Source organism: Geospiza fortis, unplaced genomic scaffold (assembly GCF_000277835.1).
Source record: "Geospiza fortis unplaced genomic scaffold, GeoFor_1.0 scaffold164, whole genome shotgun sequence".
Classification (NCBI taxonomy): Eukaryota; Metazoa; Chordata; class Aves; order Passeriformes; family Thraupidae; genus Geospiza; species Geospiza fortis.
Genome location: NW_005054426.1, coordinates 1806169 through 1833232, shown reverse-complemented (window position 1 = coordinate 1833232; position 27064 = coordinate 1806169). Strand labels below are relative to the sequence as shown.

At 38.5% G+C, this 27064-nt stretch overlaps 1 protein-coding gene across 3 annotated transcripts in view; it reads left to right on the top strand.

Annotated features, from left to right (window-relative positions):
• The window catches only part of MPPED1 (metallophosphoesterase domain containing 1), a 62404-nt gene that overhangs the window by 1552 nt on the left and 33788 nt on the right, over positions 1-27064 (top strand). The window contains exons 1-4 of one of the 3 annotated variants that reach the window (XM_031061792.1): positions 1559-1670; positions 6509-6581; positions 11013-11275; positions 16232-16413. In XM_031061792.1, coding sequence (XP_030917652.1) covers positions 11124-11275; positions 16232-16413 — 334 coding nt within the window. In that variant the 5' untranslated portion in view covers positions 1559-1670; positions 6509-6581; positions 11013-11123. Of the gene's footprint in view, positions 1-1558; positions 1671-6508; positions 6582-11012; positions 11276-16231; positions 16414-27064 lie in introns of those variants that run through there. The other 2 variants (XM_031061791.1, XM_005426860.2) reach the window with 2 other exon arrangements.

The window sequence follows — 27064 nt, the reverse complement described above, 5'->3', positions numbered from 1 at the left end:
TCTGATCTGGCATACATTCATAGATGACTCTGACATTGATGTTTCTGCTTCTTCACTTAATGGTTCATAGAATGTGGTGTAGTTTGTGGTCATATTTATTTAATTGAATGTACTATATGAAATCAGAACAAAACCTCAAGAATAATGTCCTACTAGGAACCAAACATGTTCAGATCTGCTGCCGCAGGTGCAGTCGTCTTGACCTGAAGAGTTACACTGAAGTGGACTTTTTTATTTAGTAGAACAAGTAAAAGTGTATAAAGAGATCATTGGTTTTTAAGTCAGCTTGAGGTCTGCCACTGAATTACAAGGAAGGAGACTCAAATCCCCTGAAACCAGGTAACTGCTTAGTCAATTACCCAGTCAGTTTCTTGTTTACAGACATATGGAAACAATATGAAATAGTAATTAGAAAGTGCATTCATAATTGAGAATTTTAATGCTTTTCATCTATGAGGACATATTTCATTTATGGTTAATAAACATAATACAAATAATTCAGTGCAGTCCATTTGATCCTTGCTGAATTTTGTTTTGAAGAATTCATACGGGATGTGCAAGGTAAGCTGAAGGAAGAGCCTTTTCACATGTTCAGTTACATGAAGGAATATTAGAATATCGCAACATACAATATGAGCTTTCAAAATAAGACTCAGTGTAGCCCTGGAAACTTTAATTTGGGTGTTCTGGATCATACATTGGTTTGGGTTCTGTCATCATTTTCCATAGGTCAGTTTCATCTGTCTGCGAGGAAGGTTTCTAATTATTATTTCTAACTTAAAACCTTCATTTTAAATCCTGGCTATTCTAGGTTATATTTCAAAATATAAGCAAGGTTGGTTAATGTAAGACAGTTCTTTAAGGTCGCTGGATTGTTATCCTTTAACTTCCCATTAGAAAATCATCTTTTCAGTCAATGTAATTACAAATAAAATAGCATGAGAATGTGATGCTCAGGCAAGGTTGCAGAGTGACAGCCCCTGATAAGATCCATTGTAAAAAGTGGTATTGCTGTTGCAGTACTGGCTGTTTCCGTGCTTCTGCAGCAACCACCTCTGGAGTCTAAACAGTTCATTCCTGGGTGCTGCTCACTGCTTGACCTCATTGTTGAGACTGTCAACAAGTGTGGCAGTTTTGCCATGCTTTGCCTAGGCAGTGAGAATTGTATTAGGATCAACAATTAGCCATCATGTTATATATGAGGCAACTTGCAGTCATAACGGATTTGGAATTCATTATAGTAACCTAAACACAAAATGCTTAGCATCTTCCATTCAGTCACAATTTAATATGCTATGATTTACTATGGGAGTAAAGGTTGAGTTCATAATATCATTTAAATACGCTGTATTCTGTGTCAGACTAATCACAGTGCAGTAAGGGCTTGTCTTTACTGATTGAGAGGTGCAATGCAGAAACACATTTCAACTGCAAGCATTAGCCCTCACTTGTTACATATGTCTAATTTGTACATTTCTGCTAAAACCAAGAGTGTATCACTTTTCTTTGCAAGCTCACTTTTTATGTGGTGTATCCTCTTCACCTTTTAAATTGAATTCCTCTGTCATGCAGTCAGCCCAGCTTCCCTTATGGCATCTAGGGTCTTGTCACTAAACCAAAGACTGAAGCCAGCAGAGCAGCTGCACAAGTGGCATATGAAGGAGGAGATGGTGACTGATATTTTTGATTGTTTTTTCCATGTTTTCCTAATTGGCTGTTTTGCACAAGCCTCCTTTTTTGCCTGCTCTCGGAATTGCATGACTGCGCTTGATGCGCTGTGGAACTCCAGCACCCTGCACGCCACTTGATTCCTTATCACCTTTTCCCTCCTCTCACTGACTCTTATCAGATCCCATCTTCTTCCCACTTCTGTCTTTTGTGATGCTAATCTTGCATTATTTTTTCATAAAAGAAAACTGAAGGAACACAGTGTGCTGCCATTGCACCGATAATTCCTGTGCTACGTTGTTTTCCTCCCATATCCTTTGTTGAGTTTCTGGAGGCTGTAATCTGGGGCAGAGACTGTTTTATTGTAGGGCTGTATCCAGCTTCATTTGCTGCTGGATTTCACCTGGTCTGTGGACACTCAGAATGTATTCATAAAAGGATTATTTTGGCTTTGTGGGACAGCCTTTCTTCTGGTTCTTTGGTAGAAAAGCAAAACATTTCTACTTGGAGGTTTTCTATACTGTATCGCTGTTCTGAGTTTTGTCGCTCAACACTGTGTCCCTAATATGAGAGGATTTTGGTAAAAGTTTAAGACACCTTGCCTGTAGTGGGGATGGGGTAGATTAGAGTTTAGCTACTGACAGAGATTAACTGGCTTGTACCTTCAGCAAGAATGACAATAAATGTCAATTTCAACACGTATTAGTGGAAACCTCAGGTTTGTCAACATCATAAAAATGTTCCGATTTCACCATGTCGATCAAATAAAACAGAAGGGAAAAGAAACAAAAATGTACAGTGAGTTTGTTTCAGAATTTGGTTATTTTCCTCACAGATATTTTTACATTTTGATCTCCACTTACTTTCCATCTCTAAACTGTGTAGTTTTATTTTAGCATTTTTTTCTGTGTCCCATGAAAATCTTTTCACCAGTGCAACTAAAATTTTTCATGTGAGTGTTTCAAGCAGCCAGTGAATCAGCTGATGGGCAGTGCATAGTTCAGGGGCAGCCTTTCTTTATCTCATGTGGACCATGTAGGGGGGCTCTTTGTGGACATGACTTCAGGGTAGAAGTGGTTGTTGACTGTTTTTTCCTTACATCAGTCCTGGAGGCAATACCTGGAAAAATAAAGGTAACAATCCCAGTGACTCCCTCCCTGAACATGAATCAGATGACATGAAGGGTTTCAGTGGGATAGATGCAGCTAAATGAGAGAGAAGTGGAAACAGCAGAAGTAATATGACAGCATAGTAAATTTTCAAAGTTTTATGTGTAAGAGAAAAAAATGTAGCTGTGAAGGATTTGCTTGTTTAATTTTCTAATTTATCTCCAGGTCTTACTAGAAAAAGAGACACTGATGTCAGAAGTAGTATCACTATAAATATATTTGTATGTGAGCTGTGTTCTACATCCCACCTTTGACATGTGTGCTGGTACTTTGGCATTTCATTCATCTTGAACTACAGGGATGGATGGGCCACTTCTCTTTTGTGCTCTTGTCCTTTCAAGAGTTGTTAGCATCAGATTTCTTTCTGAAATCAGATGAGAATATTGGCAGTAGAAATGAATCCACAGCCAAGCGGGGCTGCTGCACGAAAAGGGAAGAGCCTGTCAATTTATTACACACAAATTCCACTGAAAGCAATTTGGATAAAGTCAGTGTCGCAGGCAAGTGGCTTTCACCCAGCAGGGCTTGTACTAGGCTAGGAAATGAGGATGTGGCCAGTTGTCACAAAAGAGTAAAGAAAAAGGACATTCTTCAATTTAAAATTAAACCAAACTGTGTCTTAAATATGTTTCAGTACTTAGTCTTCTTCTCAGTAAATAATATTTTGAAAGATTCAGGAGTAGATGACATGCCCAAATTGCAAACTGAAATGTAGAATCAAACCCCCACAACCCTAATTTATTTCTGTTGGAATGTCCATTTTTTGTAATTTCCTGCATAACTTGTATTTTTAGCTATTTTCCTTTAGAATGAGTATTCTCATTTGGGGACTTCTAATTTTTCCTGAATGAATATATACACATGGTTTACAGTAACATAGCAGATTATATATTACTGCCAGAGACTCAGGCAAAAGTGAGAAATTATTTTTGTGGCTCTTAGATATTTATTTAAAATTTCCTTCCCTAGAGGTAATTACTTACATAGATTATCTACCTCTGCAGGTAGTTTTAGATAACTAAAGGTAATATTGAGTGAAAATATTATATTTTTCAGGAAAAACTATTGGTTTTACTTAAAAAAGTATCCATTTAAATATTTCATTGAAATATTACAATGTTTTTATACATTCAGTCACTATTGTATGTAGGATTACAATAATGCATTTAGCCTTGACAAATATTCAGTCTATTTGTAAATTTTAGACCACTACACTAGCTAAAATATATTTCATATAAAGTAAAGCAGAATTTTAAGATGGAAACAAAGCAATATTATTAGGTTTTGTTGATTTTTCAAATTGAATAAATGAACAGTTTATTTGTACGGATGAGAAATTGATTCAGAAAATGATACTGCTAATGAGCCAAAACAAAACTAAATTTTCATAAATACAATATTCATTTACTGTATAGTTTTGGGAACTAAGTAGGAGAATGAGAAAAAGTAATTAAAAATCATATGATCATTCAAAATAAGACTGACAAAGAAGGTTTCTAAGTGGTAACTGCTTTAAATAAATACAGGATTTGATTTCTTAGGTAAATGTGCCATTTTTGTATTTTCTGAACTCAGTGTCTATATCCTTTCCTGGATGCATTGTCAGAACTTTGGTGTGCTGTAGGTACAGTATATTTTTGGATGAAACTTCATAGAAGTGGATGTTACCACATAGTCCCCAAACCCAAATAATTTATCTCATTTTGTACTTGCTGTGTCCATATATCTTTTTATTACAGTTAAAGCTCACAAGTATGTTCGTGTTCTTTATAAAGAAAATAATGAGAGAAATGTGCAATATTTATGTTCTAGAGCAAAGGAAGTAACTAATTTGAAGAAAAAAAATTTGGTCAATAGTTTTCTCATACTGTATGTGACAGGTCATTATAACCTGCAAAGGAGAGCAATGATGTGCATTTTAGAATGGTGAGAAATAACTTGGGGGATTTCGTTGCCCGCTTTTTTTCCTAATGCAGGTTAAGGTGGTTGGAATTATAGAGAAATAAGAGGTCTGTTTAAGTCACTGGGGTTTTTTTCCCCATGTTAGAAATGAGATTGCTCAGTGCCCTGCAGATCTGCAGTTAACAAATATGTGAGATATATGATGAGGCACTTCACAATGAAGTATTCATTGATATGTGAAATATGAGACTCTAAACAGATGAGGACAAATAGAGTAGGGTTTTGAGGCTTACAGGTAATTCAGAATTACGTTCCCTGGTTTTGCTTATGTGGATGGAAATAGCTATGACTTCCAGGGAAAAGACAGAGTCACAGAACTGAGTATTATTTGACTGATAACAGTTATCAAATTTAGATTTGCTGGCACAGAAAACCACCTCAGGTGTTTTCTAAAAGGGCCTAGAAGTGAATTTAGTTTTGTTTATTTTTTTTAATGCAATGGGAAATGTTCCTCAGACAAATCCTATTAATTTAGGAAGCCTAATGATTCCATCAGTCGAAGTGTGCATGATCAAACTTAAAATCCTCAAGTGTCTCCATGACATTTGACTGTGCTTCCTTCCCTTTAAACTCCTCATTTGTCAGGTGAGCACACCAGGCTGCCAGGGGGAGGCTCAGTGGTTTTGCTTTCCCAGGACCTGCATGCTGTTTCAGAAGATGAAGAGGAGGAAGAGGAAAGTGTATCTCTCTGGAAAGATTTTAACAGCAGTGTGATTTCCCTGGCTCATCCTTTCCCGCAGAAGAATGCCTTTTTAGGATTATTTCAATATTCATTTTCCGGTGGCAGAACTGAAGATAGCAGACTGATTCCATTGATTGGCCTCTATCTGAACTGTGTGAAATGGGTATTTTAGCAAAAACCCTTAGTATTTTCAGCTTAAGTAAGCTTAGTATTTCTCAGAGTAAGTGGTTGCTTTTCTGGTCTCAGTATGTTCACTTACTGGTGGTCAGTTTGTAACAAGCATTTTCAGGAGTTAAAGCTAAAGCAGGAATTTGTGATGGTGGAGCTCGTTATTGCAAAAATTTTGCTATGACAATTGTCGTGACTTTGGAGGTTTAAATAAAGGGTCCACTTCCCCATGTAAGGGATGATATGTCAGTTTATGAGGGGCACTCAAGTATAGGGAAGACCTGGGCGCTTGTAAAAGCTCTTGAAAGAGTTTCTGGTTAGCAGTGTCCAAGATTTGCATGAGAAGCAAGTGTGTCACCGTGTAGTCTATCACAAACTCTCATGCTCCTCTTTAAGGTGCTTTCCTGCTCTTGTCTTTCTGCCTTTTTTCTTCTTTTTTTTTTTGTTTTTTTTTTTTTGTTTTTTTTTTTTTTTTTTTTTTTTTGTTTTTGTTTTTGATACATTTTGTGCTTTCATTGCCTCCCCAGATATCAGCTTGAGAGTCTGGCTGAGCAAAATGAACCTGTTTTCTGTAGCTGCCTCTTTGCCCCTGACCTTGGTACTGCCTAGAGTTCCAGCATTCTCTTCTTTCTTTGTCTCACTGGTGGTGGAAAATCTGGCAACTACCCCTGTTCAGCTTCTCGCTGCGATGTGCTACAGTCACATTGTGCTTCTTGACCTTCAGATGTTTGCAACTTAGCAAAGTTCAATCCTCAACAGAGAACACCTTTTTAGTTTTCTCCCAATTACTGACTTTTAAAAATCATTCTTAAAATTATTGTAATCAATATTTTATCTTGGTTTCTAATTATTATTTCAGTGACATCTGCTTGATCCATGTAGCTTCAAGTCTGGATTCACATTGTGGACTGCAGGAATTATTTTCAAGAAGTGTAAGTGGTGTTTTTAGACTTGAGACAAAGGGTGGATGATGGAGAGAACAGTGGGGCAGTGGAGTGAGATTTGGGAAGAGACAGTGGTCATGAGAGTGAACCTAGAATAAAGCAAAATATGTGAGTGGAGAAGTGAGATCAAAATAAAACATTGGCTTGAAATGAAAAAGAAAAGATAAATAGGATGTATAAAAAGGCTGGGAAGTTCATGTAGATGGGGAAATATTTATGCTGGTGAGATATAACAGCAGAAATTTCAGGCTGAAAAACTAAAAAATAAATCTTAATACAAAGATTTATTTGAGGACTTCCTAAAATACTTAAATATATCTGAGAAGTCCTAGCTGCCTAGTCCAGTAATTCTTTCGGAGAGGTGTTTCAGTCCTCACAGTTTATGTCCTGATGTGGAGCCTTCTGAAGGCTGGAGCAGTGTCCATTGCACACAGTGGACTTTGGGGCCCATTTGAACACACGCTGGAGAAAACAGCAGGAAATTAATGTACAGAGAACATTCCTGCCTTCTGTAAGAAGATGGCTTAGCTGATTTAATAGCTTTTTCTCAGTCTGTGATTCCAACAGCCAGGTTTGTGATATTTATTTTAGTATTCATGTTCTTGCAGTCCTTTTTACATTTCTCTGTTTTTCCCTGGCAGACATCCCGCAGCTCCATAAGTCTGGGGGAAGAGGATGGTTAGCATGTTGTTGCTGTGGGGATTTGAGTCTTAACTCTCTGTGTTGTTAATGCTGGGCATATAATTTTAAAACTTGCATTCTGCAGAAGCAGATAATTATTTCCCTGCTGCATTTTATACTGTGGTTTGGGAAAGCAATACATTTCAGAATATTAAAAGAAAGGAAAAGTTACAATTTGGGGAACTATTGGAAATGGAAAGAGAAAGAGGGGAGTAATGGGTGTCAGTCTGGTTATCAGTCAAGCTGGAAGGAGACAGCTTGTTCTGTCGAACACCAAGAATGTCAGTAGTCAGCCAATCACTTATGCAGGAAGAAAACCATAGACTGAAAGGTAAGGTTCGAAGACATCTGTGTATGTTTCTGAAATGAGCTTGAAATCAGCTTGATACTGAATTATCGGCTTGATACTGAATTATGCTTACTGATCCTGTGTGTTACATAGATGATTTCTGTTTAGCACAGGGCATTCAGGGCATTTCAATGTCTGCTGTTCTTTTTTTTTTTTCCTTTTTTTTAAAAGATCTTTCCTTTCCTTTTTCCTTTTTCCTTTCCCCTCTCCTCTCCTCTCCTCTCCTCTCCTCTCCTCTCCTCTCCTCTCCTCTCCTCTCCTCTCCTCTCCTCTCCTCTCCTCTCCTCTCCTCTCCTCTCCTCTCCTCTCCTCTCCTCTCCTCTCCTCTCCTCTCCTCTCCTCTCCTCTCCTCTCCTCTCCTCTCCTCTCCTCTCCTCTCCTCTCCTCTCCTCTCCTCTCCTCTCCTCTCCTCTCCTCTCCTCTCCCCAGAACTTCCCTTTCCAAGTTGTTTTTATGGTTTTTATGTGTCCAGGATTGGTCCTGAGTGACTGTCACTGAGCAGAAGACTCAATATACTGTTGCATTTTTCCCTTCCCTTCCCTTCCCCTTCTGTCTGCACATGCATCCCCACATGCAGCCAATAAAGGAGATCCCTTCCCTTCCCTTCCCTTCCCTTCCCTTCCCTTCCCTTCCCTTCCCTTCTTTTTTTTTTGTTTTTTTTTTGGTTTGTTTGTGGGTTTTTTGGTTTTTGTTTGTTTGTTTGTTTGTTTTTTGTTTTGCATCAAAGGAAACAGGTTGCCTTCCCATTTTTCACCTGTATATAGAATGAACTTTTTGCTGGGTGTTTGCTGCCATTCTCTCAGGCTGGCCAAATGGTGTGTGGTTCACTCACTTTCCCGTGGGCAAGGGTGGATTCCCTGCTTAAAAGAGCTCTTCAGCACTAAGGGTGTGTCGAGCAGTGTACTGGATGTTTTTCTGTTCCCAAACAAATTTGTCTTTTGAGTTAGATTGTGTTGGTACGTGCTATTCCGCTAACCCAGAAAGAGGAAGAGAGCCCAAGGGTGGATATTGGGGTACATGCATGTTTATCTGCTGTTTCTGGAGCAGACTTGACATCTGACTTGTGACAAGCTGTAAAGGACAGAAGCCAAAGAGGAGACTGACAGAAGCTGTTACCTCAGCTGCTGTGAGCTCCTGAGAGCTTCCCAAGGCTAAAGGGACATTCTGGGTCCCTAGGGCAGTGCCTTAACTCCTTTGAAACCCCGGTTCAGTTGTGTGTAAAGTGGGCACAATCCCCAAATTGTAAACAAAAGGCTGTGTTTTTCAGGTAGTTTGAAATCCTTATGTGGAGGTGTGGAATCATAAATTATTTCTCTTACTGGAGAATATTTCTAGAGGTCACCAGTTCTAATAGTTTCTTTCAACCAGAAGTAGGTTCACTTAGAACAGTTTGCCCCCTATAAAATCTCTGACCTTGACTATTCAAACTTCTTTACAAATGCATCATTTAATACAGGAAGCTCCTTAGGGAAGGTTCTTCACATCTGCTGTCATAATTTCTTATTTCCTAAATGCAGCAATTTATACTTGATTATTCTTACAAGGATCGTGCCTCCCTTCCCTCCCCCTGCTCTGGCACATTCCTTTGTGCTGCTGCTTCTTCTGTAGCCTGAACTCAGCATCTGAGAGTGTTTGAAATCCCAAATTTTCTTTGTTGTTATTCTAGCATTTCCTTACCACTCCGTTTTAGGGGAGGGCATGTAGGAATCTGCTCCTTTATTCTGAGGCTGTTTTGCTGTGGCTTGTTAGTGACAGCAAGTTGTCATCATCTTTCAGCCATTCAGCCAGTAACAAAAACCAAGCTGAATCTTTCATTTTGGCTTCCTGAGAACAAGATTTTCCCAAACAAAAATACTCTGCCACTTCTTGGAGCACTTAACATCTGCAGTAGTTAAGCAGAGGGCTGCAGCCCAGATTTTTAAAGATGCTTAAGTGCTTTACTGCCACTAAACTGAATTGGACCTAAGTACTTGTAAATAGCTTTAAAAATCTGAGTGACTCCCTCATCCATCACTCTCGGCAGTGGTCCCTTCAGAATGGCAGAAAGGCACATCAGCCTGGTCACAGAAAATATTTCTAGTCCTGCTCTCCAAAACTCTGCATATTAACTGAATTGTTGCATTCTAGCATGGCTTTTCATGAAATACGTCTTTGAATCAGATTGCTTGTATTCCCTAGAAGAAAAGAGCCCCTGCTTACATGAAAGTCAATATTTAAGTCAGACAACTTTTAAAAAGGATGCAAAGTTATACTGTAAAAATACCCACCTTTATAGCTTATAATCCATTTTTTATTAAAACTGGGAAATAAGAGTAAAATTCTCATTTAAATTACTTTCTGCTGTTTCTAGGGGATACTCTTTGCATTCCAGTTAGTTTCACATTGTTCTTCCCCTACCCTATTATGGTACTGCTGTTCTAGAGTTGCATAACCTTCGGGGAAAAATTTATTCCCAAACATAAAACCTGTATGGATTTTACATTTTTTTAATATTTAGTAACTTTTAACTGTGTGTTAGCCTTGGAGTCACTCTGTTTTCCTGTGAATTCAGAATGCTGGGCTAGTACTGACTGGAAATTATTTGAAGAGGGGAACCTTTCCTATATATGTCCTTCACTCAAGGAGTTCTGTGCTCAAGGAGTTCCTTCAGTGATGCTATAAAACCAGGATCGAGTGCACAGAAAGCCATTCACTCTTCTGTTGATGTAAAGAACAGGCACTTGCAATGCTTCTTGCTAATGTCACAGACTTTGAGAAAATTTAGTTAAACCAGTTCCTGTTCAATTTACTTGCGTTTGAGTTGTGCATAGTCATGTATTCCATTTCAGGTTTGGTGGGGGTTTTCTGAGGGAGGATAGGGAATAAAACTTCATCAGTTCTTTGAAAAAAAAAAGAATGTAAACGATTTTGTTGGAAAAACATTGTGATTTGATGTGGCTTGGACTTATCTTTTGGGTTTGGATTGAAAGTCTGAAATACTTGAGCTATGTTCTTATTATAAATGAATGAGCCAATTTGATTAATAAGGAGAATTTATTCAATAATTAAAATACAATCGTAAAAAGGCCACAAGCAAAGATCAGATTGGTGCTGAACCAGGCTAACAGGTCGGGTGCAACAGGGGGGCTACTATGGCTCCTCTCCTCTGTGCATCACGGAGAGACAGCTCTCACAAAGTCTTTTTTATACATTTCTAAGCGTAGCGAGTTTACTTTCACTCCATGCTTCCCACCCCTAATTAAAGTGCATTCACCAGGTTGCTGACTAGAGAAGTTTGTGTACTTTGAGCAGTCTGTCTTTGTCTGCCTGCCTTCCCCTCCCGTTGCACAAAGCAATTGTGAGCAGAGGAAGTTCCCGACAGTCACGCTGCATGTCTCCCTGTGCCGCAGGTGTTTGGAAGGGCAGCGTGCTGGCCGGGCTGGGGGCTGCCATGGTGCTGGCCCCTGCAGCAGGGAGATAGCAGAGATGGCGGCCTGAGGGTGCCGGCCCCGCGCGCAGACATGGCCTTCGCCCAGTCCCACATCATGGCAGCCAGGAGGCACCAGCACAGCCGGCTCATCATCGAGGTGGATGAGTACAGCTCCAACCCCACACAGGCTTTCACGTTCTACAACATTAACCAGGGACGCTTCCAGCCCCCGCATGTGCAAATGTAAGTATTATAGTGCTGTTATTGCTCCGGCACAGCCTTCGGAATGGTTATTGCCTTGTCGATGTGGTATTCCATGGACCAGTCACAAAGAATTCAAGGAACGCTGTTTTGCCGCCTTTCTAATATTTACTATAATGACAAGAAATCAGTCCATTTGAAAAGTACTTTGTTAGAAGATGGGAGAAAGATTCCCTCACTGGTGTAAGTGTAATACATAGTACTTAGGTATTGAAAAGAGAAATAAAAAACAAGCAGTGGCAATAAAACACGCGATGATACAAGGATGATACTTTCTGCAATCTTAATAACTAACGTTTGTTTGCTTTGTGCACTTGCATATTGATGTACATGGTTGCTGAAAATACCAAGCCTGGATCTGTACAGTATGCATTCTGTTTGGTTAGTTATATTACAGCTGCATACAAGGGAAAAATCATATAAATACATAAAATACTGTGGGCACCCATCCGAAAACTTACTTTCCAAAAGTGCCAAGTGCTTAAAGAGTAATTAAAATAATGTGTTTGTTTCTGACTTCTTATATAATGACAACATCAGTAAAATTAACTGCTCTAGATGATTTACTTGTAACGTAAAGTGGAGAATTATAATTACGAAATGAAACCTGCCATAAAGTTTAAAGCCAGAAGGAAGAGCAAAACAGTAAAGCTATTACAAATAAATTAAGTATAAAATTCTACTGTAAAATATTTTTATAGGGAATGAAAATGTCTGCACCATTTTATTGTGTATATTAAAGAGAGAAGCAGCCTTATCTTTAGATCAGATGGCTGGTTTTCATTTTTTAAAGAGAACCCTTTTCCTTTAGGAAGACTGAACAAATAGTCACCTAATTTACATTTTTCGTATTTAATGTGATTTGATAACTTAAAAGTGTAGGTCATGATTCCTGCAGTTAAAAAGCTCAGCACTTGTGCCTGGTTGAATGCTGTGTGTCTATTTAATGAATGCTTTTTGGCATAAATTAGATTATATAAAAAAAATCTGATGACTAACATGTATATCAAGATGGTGAGCAAACACTTGGTTTTTGGGGGCAGTATATTATGGTCTGTGTTGGGGTTTTTTAGATCTTACTGAAATGCAAACAGTAAAATGAGTTGAGTGTTAGCACTGGGAAACATCTTTTGTTTATAGAGCTGGCAAATGGTAGAAAAAGTACAAACAAACAAATGTGGGTTCTGAAATACTTTTACAAATGAAAATGCCAAATGCAGGTTGCCTAATTTGTTGAGGTTTAGCTCTTCTTTGTGAATATTCAGACAACTCCTGGGCACTCAGAAATCTGTTTCCTGATCTGAAAAGCTAAATGTTTTTTACTGGGCTGAAAAAAGTTATTTATTAGTATTTACTTGGCTCTCAACAATATGCTGCTTAAACTTCTAACCAGTAAGAAATCGTGGTATTGGAGGCTTAGGCAGTCAACTACATGATCGAAACCCAGCACCCAAGCAAGGAGTTGAAAATAAGATATCCTTAGAAAATAGTTCCTCAGAAGAGTTTAGCAATCTCTCATGAATGATTAATAGTATTGAAGAAGCTTGTGCAAATAGAAAAACAGGCCAAATCAATTGAAACATGTACCACAATCTGACCTACTCTTTCTCTTTGTACAGAAATAGTAAATAATGTTTCTGAATACCAGCAGGATTGCTTTTTCTTCTTACCAGTGAACAGAATAGTAACAAAGAAGGGAAAAGTAGACATAAAAAGGGTGACAAAAGCACCTTTTATTCACATGATTGTTGTGGGTGAAATCCTAGCCCTGCTTCTGTGCATGCAAGTTTTGTCCTTAACTTCAGGGAGGTGAAGGCTTTGTGCATGGTTCAGAATACCTCCATTAGTGATGTTGCAGACAATCAGCAACATTTCATACAGACCTGTTAACATCTGCACTCTCAGGGTGAGGGGGAGCAGAGGGTTGTATGCTCCTTTTCTTCTGCTCTTCCTTGGTCCTCTGTGCAGGTTTGGATTTCTTATTTGATGTTTTAGCTCCCAGAACATGCTGACAGCCCTTTCTAGACCTGTCGTAGTCTGGCATCCCTGTGCTTGTGAGATGACTGGGTTGCCTCTGACAAGAAGGATGGTAAATTCTGCCAGTGTTTTCAAGTCCATCAGTCATTTCTGGAAAGTGCCTGTCTCACTCCTTCCTGAAGTACTGAAGTCTAGTGTATAAACTAACCTCTAGAAGTGTTTTTGCTCTAAGATGTTCCAACTTCACTTTTCAGTTTCTCTGCAAGTTTTCCTACTGATCTAAAGAAAAACAAAAGCATTTGCACAAAAATAATCAGCAGATCTGTATTCCTCTGCTCATGCTGCAAGCTGCGCATTGGGTGTTGGTGTGACAGCTGCTGTGGGAATGCGTTACACAAGAATATGGGGATTGAGCCTTCAGAAATTATTTCCAGTAATACAACTTAGATGAGTTTGTGAAACTTGACATATGCTTTTACCTATATATGGTCTCAGTGCATGCATATCACTTCAACATGAGAAATCTGCATCTCATTTATTTGGGTGGGTTTTTTTATATTGATGCCTTTTCCCCACGAAAATTCTCTGGCTTATTGCAGAGAATTTAAAAGTTACACATACCTCAGCAACCAGGAAAATGCTGTCCGCACCTTCCCCATCCCCATCCAAAGCATGTGCATTATGGGCTGCATGGGGTTGCCATGGTAAGTCTGCTGTTCTTTCCACACAGCTTCCTATGTGAAACATACACTGCTCCCTAACACCCGGCTCGCTGCTGTGATGAGCTTTAAAAGATTTCTGAAGGAGAAGCTATACCTGATTTAAAGGCTACCTTACCATGAAAAGTCAAAGAGTGGTGTTTTAGACCAGTCCATATCCTTCCGTTTGCCAAGGCAACATCCGTGATTTAAAGCTGGCTCAGTAATGCCATCTGTAACTCGCTTTGGGAAGTGTTGGGCAGGGAGAGCAATAATTCAGTTTACTGCACTGGTGTTTAATTCTTTTAGCTTGAAAAGCTACAGTGATAGCCAAGGTCAGCCTCTCATCATTTTTATCCAACCATCCTGGTTCATTTTGTGAACTGACTGCATCATCCTTCACCCAGCTCCCACCTGAGGGCAAATCCTCTCCTCCCAGTCTGAGCCCCACCATTCACCATGCACATCCCTCTGCACTCCTGCTGCCTCCCCTGGAGCTTGCCCCGTGCAGCTTTCTCCTCCTCCAAAACAGAGACATTTTTAACATCTCAGCTCCTTTCCTTCATCTGCCCTTCCCCAAGTGCCCTACACAAGGAGTTTCCAGCTGCTTGGAGTCCAAGCACTGCACTCTTTGCCACCCAAATTTTGGAGTTCCCACTACATCCCTGCTTACATATGTCCCTGGCATGTAGTTCATCAGGTGGGATCTGATCACAGCTGGGTTTACCCCTCAGCTCATATTCAGCTACTTTCTGCTCAAAACCTGAACTTCAGAAAGACAGCCCTAAGGTGTTTGTACAAAAAGGCTGCTCCTCCAGTTTTGCTATAAAAACCCCCAATATTTCTTCTTCCTATGTGGCAAAGATGGGTACAAAATAATTGGTTCAAACTCTGGTTTTGTAGTTACATTGTAGAAAATGCTAAGACCTTTTTCTGTATTTAACAAGATTTCAATGTTTTAGATTTGTTCCTCACCCTATCACTTATCCTGTGAAGTTGTCAAAACCACCTCAGTTTATCTGCCTATAAATTTCATAGATTTTTTGACACAGAGAAAAGGTTGAGTGATTAAAGATTATTATCTTACACCTTTTAAGCACTAAAATGCTTTTTGAAAATTTACCTAGTAAACAGAAGTAGTATTATTAAAAGCAAAGATCTCTATAAGTTTTTCCCCTGAGTTTGTTTATGTAAAAGTAAGCTCCTGAATTAAAGCACAACCAGCAAGGCATAGAAATATGTACTGTATACTGCAACAGTGAGCAAAACTAATTTTATTTGTTCTTCAAAAGAAATGTTGTAAAAGTACAATAGTTCATAACATTTCTGTATATCTCTCTGGTTTCTAGTGACGTCAATATAACTCTTGCATCTCTTGCTTTTTAATTTTTTTTCCACCAGAATTCCCTAACTGGAGTGGCAGATACAGTATAGCTGCATATACATAGATTTTCTTCTATGTATTCAAACAAAATATGGATTGAGGTTAAAAAGATTGATTTAAAAACAAGTATTCTTTCTATGACAGAGGGGTGTTCTCTGATTTCCTCTTGTAAAATATAAGTGAGTCTCATCAAACGGGGTCAGATCTTCTAGTTTCTTCAGTTTTGAATGTAGAGATTGGGTTCTCAACAATGCAGCCTCACCCCTCACAGCATCTGATTTCATTTAGTGTAATTAAGCCCAGAAAGTCGTCACTTTGTCCTGACAATAGTCAGGCTTTAACATACATTTACAGCTGTTAGGAGAGTTTTTATGTTGCTTTGCATTAACACACTGAAACATATCTCCAAAATGTGTTAATTAAATTTGCTCAAATTGAGTAACTTGCAGAAAAGAAGTTATAATTAGGGGGAAAAAAAGCATCTAAATGTATTTATGTATCTAAAATAAATCTTCTTCCTGTGTACAGTGTAATCATATTTAAACAATGAAATGGGATAATACTTTTCCTTTGAAAATGGCAATACCTTTGATTTATTTGTATTTGTGTCAGAGTTACTGCCATAGTCCAATCTCTTTTCCTTAATCTCTTTAAATTAATCTATCTACCCAACAAATACTGCAAATGTTGTGATGTGAACATCAAGAATTTTTACACCTCCCATTAGTGTTAGGTTTGTTTTAACAAATCCTTCCATCAGGCAGATTTAGAAGTCTGTGTACTCTTTTGTAAAGGTAAAAAAGTAGTGTCAGAATTGCAAAGCAGACACTAAGGAGTAGGTAAATACTTTATAACCTTGTTATGATGCATTTCCTGCAGGGTTGATCCGGTGCCCCATGACGCTCCGAAGCCTCCAGGATACACGCGATTTGTCTGTATTTCTGATACTCACTCAAGAACTGATCCCATCCAAATGCCATATGGAGATGTGCTAATACATGCTGGTGATTTTACTGAGCTGGGGCTTCCTAGCGAAGTAAAAAAATTCAACGAGTGGCTAGGTAGGTATTGAATTCTGTGTGGATTCGACAGTAAATTTGTTTACTGATTGCATCTGCCCCTTCTGCCTCCCAGTTAAAAACCATCACACACTCAGAAATCATGAATATTAATTTGACTTTTAAATTTGAATGGCAGTGAGCGGGAATCAGATTTTTTTTTCTTAGATTCAACAAATATTTTTGCATTTTTCCAACTGAGCAAATAGGATTTGTGAGACTATTCATCTGTTCTGCCTTCACACTCTCAAGTGTACATTAAGCAACTTCTTGGTGTTAGCAACAATTGAAGTCAGGAGGCTTTAATGATTTACATAAAACCTCTTGCATACATTGTTACAGCTTTGCTGCCTCCCCTAAAAAGTTGTTGTGACTGAAAACATTTTTCTGTTTAACCCCAGAGGGCTCATAGGTTTGAGGGTTTTTTTTATATCTGAGGCTCAGCTGTGCCACAGAGATGAATTCTGAACAAAGCAAACCCTGTGTGCCTGTGGTTGCTGCCTTGGATATAGCAGACCAGATGTAGATGCCTTCTGTAGGCAACTTTTGGCATTGCTAACTGAAATTCTGTTCCACTGGGCAAGAGAGTGATGATTTACATGTGCTTCTGCAATGTTTTGTATATGCTAAAAAGAAAAAAAAATTAAAATTGGAAAGCATGCACTGTATCCAGACAAAAACCCTCATCAGTGCTGTTCTTGCAGCATTGCAGATACCTTAATTTAGAATAAAAGTGGCTTCTGGATTTTGAGATTTCATTAATTAAAAAAAGGTGAGAGGGAATGAAGGAGTTGGAGAGAGAAAGGACCCAGTTTAAGGGTAACATTTCAAGTTTTTTGTTGATTTTCTTTCTTGTAGTTGATATTTTTGCATTTTTTTCCTTTTTTTTTTTTGCTACATATTGCAGCAATCCACTAGGAAGGCACAAAGCAGACAGATGCATGTAGGCCGAAATGGAATTTAAAAAGGAAAGTCAGGACTTCACAATTTAAACAAATATTTACTAGCAAATAATTATTAGCAAAGCTGATAAATATTTATTTGAGCTCAGCAACCCAGTAATATGCCCCACATGGAACAATTTTTTTTTCTGTGACTATGAAGGTCAAAACAGCATGTGGAATAATTGATATAGAGCCATCAACTCTGTCTCTGCACCCAAATGGAACAGGTTGGTTATAAAACAGCAAGTTTTGACCCTATTTTGTAGGTCTCTACCATGTATTATAGTAATGTGCTGAAAATAGCATTTACAAATTATTCAAACCATATGGTTACCCCTTCTAAATAATCCTGATTTTATTTATCTGCTGGTGTGGGAAGAGAAGTGCTTTGGGATATTGCTGGTGAGCAAGGATGGGGCTGTGCTCATTGCTTGCTGCAATTGGAGTTTTTGTCTCCAGTTCTCCATCTGCCTCCCTGTTGGTCACAGCTGTACGGTGTTCTGAAGATGTCTGTAAGCTGAAATCCTCTCAGAATGGTAGGAAGATTTCCCAAGGCATTTCTGTGATGTTCTCTTCATCATTTTTATTCTCAAAAAAAGGGCTTAATTTTCTGACTTTTCAGGCATACTTCCAATTTCATGGTAGTGTGCGCTTGGGAAAAGGTGATCTTGGTGGTTGGAGTTATATTTTTGCATGAGCAAAAGATTTAAGATACAGGAAGTTAGCAAGTTAAAAGGTTTTTGTTTAGTTTCTTGGCAATTTAAAATAAAGATTTAACTTAAATTTTTAGTAAAGTTTTTGTTTGGTTGTTTTAAACAACCAGTTTATCAACTCTTGAATATACTGAGTGTTCACAAAATCTGCAGTAAATGGTAGAATGGTTAAAAGCATCCCCATTGAGAAGGAATTTCAGAAGGTTTTGCTGATTGTCCATTTTTTTGTGAAGGCATTAGTCTCCAACAGCTTTGATTTTTCTAGATAGCTGTTTCCAGTACCTTCCATAATTTTGCAGCTAATCCAACCTTCTCCTTCTTCCTTAATATTTTACTGGTTTCTTGAGAAAGTAACTGACAGACTCTGGCACCAACTTTTCCTCCACTGACATTCTTCCTTGCTGCTGCCAGATTTCCCTGTTTATTCCTTCATGTACAGGGCTCGCTTTCCCACTTCTTTGTTTAATCCGTGTCTCCTGCTGTCCTTAGATTACAACTTTGTTTTTGCCTTGCAATAAACACCAGGTTTGGTACAGCTTCCCTTGATCTCAGCTTCCCCTCAAGCACGAGATACAAACCCTCCTCCTACTTTTGCTCCAAGTTTCTATGTGCAGCATTGATTCCCACCTTTCAGTTTTCAGTTCTGCCATACCCTCTTGGGTCTGTGCCACTCTGATCTCTCTGTTTCATCTTTCCAGATGAACTCGCCCTTCAGCAAGTTCAGATTTTATCTTTGCGCTTTACACAAAACTCCTGTGCCTGTCTGATGGAAAATTTATTTTACATTACCATCATTAACTTCCATGGGCCTTATGATTCTATCAAGCACATGCTCAAGTGTTGTGTTAATAGAGGCACATTGGCTGGATGAGTCATCCCCTAAAATCTGTTCTCTTTTTCTGACTGTCCCTGGTTCCCAGGAAGGCCGCTACCACCTCGGTAACAGCGCTTATGATCCCAGTATTGTCCCTGCCTGGGGCTGGTACCCAGGTGCTCTGTTTTGGCAGCCCTTTAGTCACCAAGTTTTATACTTCCGACCCCTAAAGCCCTCTAGTTCATTTCAGTTTGTTCTTTCTGGTGATTAATTGCTTTCTGGCATGTGTCTTTTTCTCTAAGCCCTTTCTCAGGGAGAGAGTTGAGGTTTCACTAGGGCTGGCTTGGTGTCTAATTCTGTGCTGTGGAAGAGATAAAATGTTGGTGATCACTGTATGTGCTTATTTTCTCAGCCTTATCTGGTAGGCAGTCCAGCATTACTTTTAATTTAATATATAGATTTTTCTTCTCTGAGTTTTTTAATTGCATTTTGGGTCTGTGCAAAGTTTGAGCACAGACACAGTTTTGCAGCAGAGTTCCAGAATATGACAGGGATGCTGAGATGAACTGTGCTTATTCTGAACCTGTTGCCTACTAGTTTCATTTGGTATTTCCTAATACTGGAAGAGGCAAGTGAAAAATTTATCATTCTTTATTCTGCTTAAGAATTTTTAGGCTCTTTCCATATCTGCCCTAAAGATATTTTTCAGGCTGAAGATTGTTCAGAAGTCCTTAAATGCCTTTGATCATCTGTGTCACTCTTTGTACCTCTTTGTTCCACATCCTTATAAAAAGAGTGAGACCAGAATTTGCAGTGTTCTGAGAACACTACAGGTTTATTCCCTGGCACAATGAAATTTCCTAGCTCTCTTTTCCTTTTTGGTCTTGTGGATTATTCTGTTTTTAACAGAACAATGAGATGGCATTGTCATAAATTTTCCTAATACAATTCCATGAAGTCTTTCCTGAATAATACCTAGTTCAGACCCCATCACTGCATCTATAGTTAGTATATTTTTCCCAAATTTTTTGAATTATTCTACATAAATTTATGTTCAGTTTCATCTGTCTTCTTATTGCCCAGTCATGAAATATCATTAAGTATTTTGCAAGTGAGATTTCTATTTTGCTGATGTTTTTCAGGGTAACTTAGGAAATTAAGGGAACAGGGGGTGAATAGTCAGTTTACAAAGCATACAAACAGTGCCAACCTGCTCATTGCCCTCCCTTCTTTTTTTTCTGAGTAGACCCTTCTCCTGTTATCATATCTCAAATTTTTCCTTTTTTTTATCAAGCTTGTTCTCTTACTGTATTTTTCTTGCAAATTTAAAATTTCAGTTTTGGGGAACCAGAATAAGATGAAGTACAAGGTATGTTTTATGGTAGGAATGAACAGAAAGCCAAGAATCCAGGGAAACTTTCTGATGATTTATAAGAATGCATGGTATGACTTTGAATGTGTGCTAATTTTCCAGCATGTTCAGGAGATTTTAATGATAACACTTCAAACAGACAAAAATAATCTGCAGCTTTTTCATTATTTTGGGTTTTGTTATTTATTCCCTTCCTTACCTGCATGTCAATCAAACGTTTTGTAGGACAAATACAAAGACATATGTCCTGCCTTAGTATACTCATCAAATACTGACTCCAAAACCATCTCTATTTTTTATCTCCTCTACTGTTGGCACTGAAAATTGCCTGCTTGGCTCAGTTGCTCATGTAATTCCCTTTGCTCAAGACTGTAATATCATTTCCAAATTGTGTATGCTCCAGGACCCGCTGTCACTTTGAGCTTGTGGGTTACTTTCCTGGAAATTTAACTAAATAGCTGATCTGTGGTATAAGCTGCAACACATACTTCCATCTTTTCTCTGAGAATTCTCTTCTGTGCATGGATTGGGAAGATTACTTAAACTAACACATTGTGTAATATATATTGTTTCAGTGTGTTTGCTTGAGATTTTCCGATTTCTAAGACAGACTTTCTATTTGAGATTCAAGTTCAAGGTAAATTGGAAATAAAAAAATAGAAAGTGGCTTGGAGTTGTAATGGAAAACAATAATTAGCTCTTCAGAGTATTTTCCTGAAAATATTATTGCATGTTGTACACACACAAACACAGCCAAAAAAAGGATTACAATATTTGACATGCATTTCAGAAGCTGACCTAGGCAAACTCAGCACAGAGGATAAGATTTTTTCAGACTAAAAAATATTTTAGAGTGAAGATGTCTACCAACTGTAATAACTAGTACTACTAGAACATTACCTCTTTCTAGAATTAGATTGTATTTGATCTAAACTTGTAGTATTAGATTCTGTAGACAGAATCAGAGATTTGTTAATAAATGTCATCTCTACTTTTTAAAGGTCTTGAAAAAAGATCTTCAGAAAAACTTGTGGTCACTAGACTTAGCTTTACTTTTGCTTTACTGCTCAGCTTTGCAAAATGATAGTAATTATTTTTCTTCCTCTCTTAACAGGTATATCTTTAAGTTCAGTAATACTCACATTTAAACCAGATTAAAACTGTGTTGAAGATGAAAAAAATCAGCTTCAGAGCAGCAAAAGGAATTAGAATTTATATATTGTAGTCATGCCATTTTGACCATCAATAATTACACTACTTTTATGTTAATGTAGAAACCCCTTGAAAGAAGTATTTAAGCATTAATTATCTATTTACAAAAGAATGGCTTTGGAAATGCAGTGAAAAACATTGAGCTGTGCAGGGATTCAGAACAGATGTCAATTTTAAAAGACTGGGCATACTGAAAACAAATGTTGGTTTTTACTGCTGTTCTTAAATGTATGGTGGCTTGATGCATTTATACATCCAAGGCTCAGACACAGAAAATTGCACTGCAATGCACTCTCCCAGTATTTCTCCAGATCTGAGGAGTTAGGATGTCCTAGGAACTTCAGAATATTAAACTGGCTTCTGTGAGGAATATTTAAGTTGCATCCCTGTATTGGGAAGATGATCCAAAGTGACAATTTTCCACATACACCCCCATGCCAGTAGTGAGAAGCCGTAGAGGTGATAGGTGCTAAAGCATTGTTCCTTCATTTCCTCCTTCCAAACCCATGACCTTCTGGGGGATTTCTTGAACTTTGTATTAATGTTGAGCTTGCCTCCTTCCACTAATGCATTGCAAAGTACCCAAACTCTAGGATTCTGAGTCTGAGGTTTCATAAATACTGAGATCCCTGATCCTTCAAATGAGCAAGGGAATAAAAATACCTAGTCTTATCCCAGACTAGCAGACAAGGGTAGCTTTAGGAAGGCAGTGTTGCCCAGAAGTGAACAACCACAGAACTGGAAAGATCTTGGATGTGAGTCTGTGAACTGTCATTGCCTCTTTTTTGAAAGAGCCTGAGGAGGACAGGCAACCAAATTCTAGTTAGTCATCTTCAGATTTGACAGCCTCTTTATTTTTCCCCCTTGTGAAATTGTGAAAGTGATGCTTGATCCACCTACTACATGAATGTATTGGAGGATTAATTATTCTCAGCACAGCACTTTGAACACCTATTGTGCAGCACTGTACACAAACATTAAACATGGTTATTAGTGCTGTGCACCTCGTACGCTGACATGACACACAGCTCTTTGTAGTCTTCCCTTCCAGAAGGTGACAAGTGGGAGATGCTGAAAGCACCTCCGTGGGATCTAAAGATCTGAATAGGAATCTGTATCAGCGTGCACAGAGATCCATGTAGGAAGTGTAAAACGTTTTTTAATTGTTACTTTTTAACGCAGCTCCTTCCTTTTCATGGTCCCGAGATACAAGTTGTAACCAAAACTAGAATATTTCAGGGGGCAGAAAAGATGTGGTAGGAATTATATCTCCTCAGAAAATTTAAGACTATAACTATCCCAGGAAGCAAAAAAACCCCAAACAGAGTTATGAAAATGGACTGTGACTTACATAGTTAGTGATTTTCAAGCCATCAAGTGCCATAAGCTGAGGGGACACATCAAAGGAAGGTTCAGTCCAGGCAGACATTGCAGTTGTGCAATTTTTTAGACATCTCTTACAGACCACAGGTGAACAGAAGGTGCAGATCCACATAACCTTTTGTCTTGATTCAGTGCAGCTACTCTAATGGCCTAGTTATGCATTGGGCTGGTTCTGCATAATTGCAGGGTAATTAAATAAACTAGGCTAAAAGGAAGCCACTTTTCCTTTAGAAGTAATTTTGACCAATTACATGTGTGTGGGTGGGTATAAAGCACAGTATATCAAAGAGCCTAAGTTGGATTATAATCAGGTGTTTTTTTAGTTTGATTTGCCTTCGTCTATTTTTAAGGAATCCTGTTTTATCAACGTGAGCAGTGTTTTATGTGTTTGCTGTTTTAGTGTTTGGTATAATTACTGGCTTTTTCAATGCAAGAATGGATAGAACTGGAAGGTTACAGATGACTTCAGAGGGAGTGTTCATTTACAGTATTATTCCAGATTACACACCATACAAAAAGTATGTTAATGTGAATTTCCCAGACATCAGCACCAGTGTTTAAACACAGAACTGTCAAAAAGATGCTAAAAAGCAATCTGAGACAGTTATGCAGTCTTTCCACTGTATCACTCACTGCTGTATTCTAAAAGGTTGAAATGAGAGGGAAGAAGCACTAAGTGGGCACTTACATGATTGTCACTTCTTTTAATGAATACTAAAAATTTTGCTCAGTACAAAATACCAGGAAAGAAGCAAAACACATCTGCCTTTCCAGGTTTGCATTTAGCTCAGCAAAGTTGGGAGCTGATAACCACTGTGAGCTTCAGAGGAGGTCCAAAGTTGATAAAGATGCCTCACTTGGTACAAGACAAGAGGAGCCTGGAGTATGGACACCATGAGTTTGCTCTTGGATTATTTTCAGTGTTGATCTGGTTTACTTGGTTGATAATAGAACAAGATGAACCCTTAATAACACAGAATTCCACTTTGAACAAACTCAGCTGCAGAGAAATAGCAAAGAGACAGTGTTGCTCAGCAGGCTGCATTATGCAGCCTGTAGTCCAAGTAATGGTTCCCCAGCACTTCAAGTTATTTTGTAAAAATTATGTTCACCATAAAAAGAACCTACTGGAGTTTGGAAGTAAAAAATTGCTGCAATAATTCTGTAATTGGTGCATAAACATGCAAAAATTAGATGTTTGGTTGATTTTCTTAATTAGTAATCTGCAGTAATGAAAGGAATAAACAAAGATGTTCCTTGCTGAAGAAATATATATGTTCCTATACATATTATATTACCAGAACTGCTGTCATATTCTTATCCTGAACAAATGAAGGCTAAGAAACTTTCTGAGGAAGCTTTGCTGTAAACTGACAAAAACTCTGTGGATGAAGTGAAAATGTCTGTAAGATGATAACACATCTGGCTATATATAAGTTAAATATGATAACCTGAGCTTGTTGATAGTAAACTAATCTCAAATGATAAGAAATTATATTGATGGAGGAAATTTAGGGCCGATTTTTTTGTGTAATGACTTGTTCTGAGAGCAGAGCCACTGCTGCCTGACTTCTTGGATCTTGTCTCATAGATCTGCTGTGGGTTCCAAGTTGCCTCATTCCTTTGAAACCTCTCCTTCATATTGGGAATTATTTACCTTAGACACTTTCAGGGAATTCAAGGGAACATAATTACCTTTGAGGTCTTTATATAGTAAACGGCTTTTCAATTTGCTGGGCAGTTTCAGATAGATATAGAGTGACAAGCAGGCAGAAGTCTAAAGCATTGTACTTCTGCAAGTTACATATTTTCCCTAAGAAAAAAGATATCTTTTTCTAAAACTGCTAAATTAAGGGCAAGATATATTGCATATAAGGGGAGATTACAAAATGGAAAGGGGAAAATAAGGCAGGAGAGATAAAGAGTCATGGAGCCGAGAAGAAGGAAAAGGATGGGAGAAATCTCTTATTCCACATTAAGACAGAGGCTGACAGAGGTGGATGGTGGCTTGGAGCCCCATTCCAAATCGGCAGAAGGCAAAAGTTGAATGTGGACTGAAAGAGAAAGCTCAGAAGCCCAGGGCTCAATCTGAGCCAGTGTGTGTTTCTGATAGGATTTTGATTTGTAAATGTTTCATTCCAAATCCAAATAGGATGAAGTGGATAGAGGTTGATTATGGAGGAAAATAATTTTAGTTTCTTGCAAATTAAACATTATGAGAGTTAAAAAACCCAGCACTTACTTTAGGGGAAAAAAAGAAATTTTGCCTAGAAATGAAATTTTTATTCACCCCAAAATATTTTAAATGGACATTTTGCTTAATTTTCTTTTTTCCTTGGTAATGTCAGAAAGACTGTGAATTTCCAAATATAACCCATTCCATCCAAGTGGTATTTTAATACAGAAAAATATTTAGGTAAAATTTTTCCAACTGATTCTAGTTGCAGTTTATGGCCAGATTAGAGGCATATTTTAGCAGAATCTTCTCAGGTGCCAAGAACAGAAGGATCCCTGGACTTTGGACAAAAACACTTGCCTTATTTTGGCTGGTCAAAAGAACAGATCAGAGAAAAAATGTAACTTCCCCCAAATTCATAACTTTTCTTCTTTTTTTTCTTTGTTTGAAATTACATCTTTGACTCCCATAGCATATGTTCTTGCATGTGTTTCTTGGCACTCCTGAAGGGCAGATCTGTTTCTTACATGCTTCCTGCCTTATTTTTTTCTGGGGAATTAATTTTGTCCTGGATATGTGTGCAGGATTCCTGTGACAGCCATAATTTTTCTTTAATATCATTGTATACACAGAGCTTCTGTATTAATACTGAGTTTGCTACCTGCCCACCAGCAAAGCCATATGCTAGAATCAAATGTTAATTGGTTATCAGTTGGGGATTTAGTCCTACTCATCTGCAATTGGATAGTATGAGATACTTACACCAGAGTTAATGGAACATACTCTCTAGTCTTGTTAAATTGCCCGTCTGCCATAGATTTGTTCCATTACAATCAAAACACAAAATGAGGTTTGGATTTGGTTTAGCATTGGAGGCTCTTTAAAATTCTGGTTTGTTTTCCAGTGTGGATTGACAGGAATCTAGAGAATCAGGGAGGATGGAAGGGACCTCTGGAGGACATTGAGTTCAACCTTTTCCTCAAAGCAGGCATGGTTAGAGACCAGAACCTTGGCCTGAGGAACTCTGAGTGCCTTTGAGGGAGGAGATTTCCCAGCTGCTCAGGGCACCTATTTCACTTTTTTACCATCCTCATGGTAAAATTCTTTCCTTGTAGCATGTTCTCACTTGTGCCTGTTGCTGCTTGTCATGCATCTCTAAGAAGGACTCTCTCTTGCATTTACCTGGGCTCAGGTGGTTGCAGACCAGCAGCAGGGTCTACCCTGCATCTTCTTGGGATCTGAACAGCCTCAGATCTCAGTCTCTCATCCCAACCACCTTGGCTGCTCTCTGATGGGCTTGCCTCAGTTTCTCAGCAGCTTTCCTGTCACTGAAGAGCCCAGGATGAGACCCCACACTCCAAAGGAGGTCTCACAAGTGCTACGTGGTGGAGAAAGATCACTTCCTTTGTTCAGCTGGTTTCTGAAAACTCGGTGTGGTGACTAACACAGCCAGGGTGTCATGGCCACAAAGACTCCCTGCAGAGTCTTTTTGAGTGCAGTTAGTCCATCATGGGTGCAGCTGTGGGAACAACTGATGAACCTGGAAGCGTTTGAATTATCTACGATCAAGAGCTGTTGGGATAAAAAATGGGAATGTGTTTGTTCTAGGACTGTGCATAGGAACACAGCCTTACAACAGCTCTAAGATTATGTGCCCTTGGGGATGTCCTGCTCCTAGCCAAGGAAGCCAGGGCTACAAATTGTGCAGAAATCTGTTCCTTACACATAACTTCACAACAGCAGTGCCTAGGCAGGAACAAGATTTCAAAGATTTATACCTAAGTCCGACTTTGTAATTCAAGAGCCCTTGGAGTAAAAAGCAAAGCACATTCTAAAGTCTTCCAAGGAGCAAAGTTTGAACAAAACATTGCTAAATCTATGAATAAGCAGCAGAAAATACCCTGTTAGTAAAAAAATTAAAATTTAAAAGGTAAAAAGTGCAGTTAAGGAGACAAAGAAAAGGAAATATTTTTACCAAATCCTGGTGTGGAATGAAAGAATAAAACAACTGAGATGCATACTCATCAAAAACACGGTTGT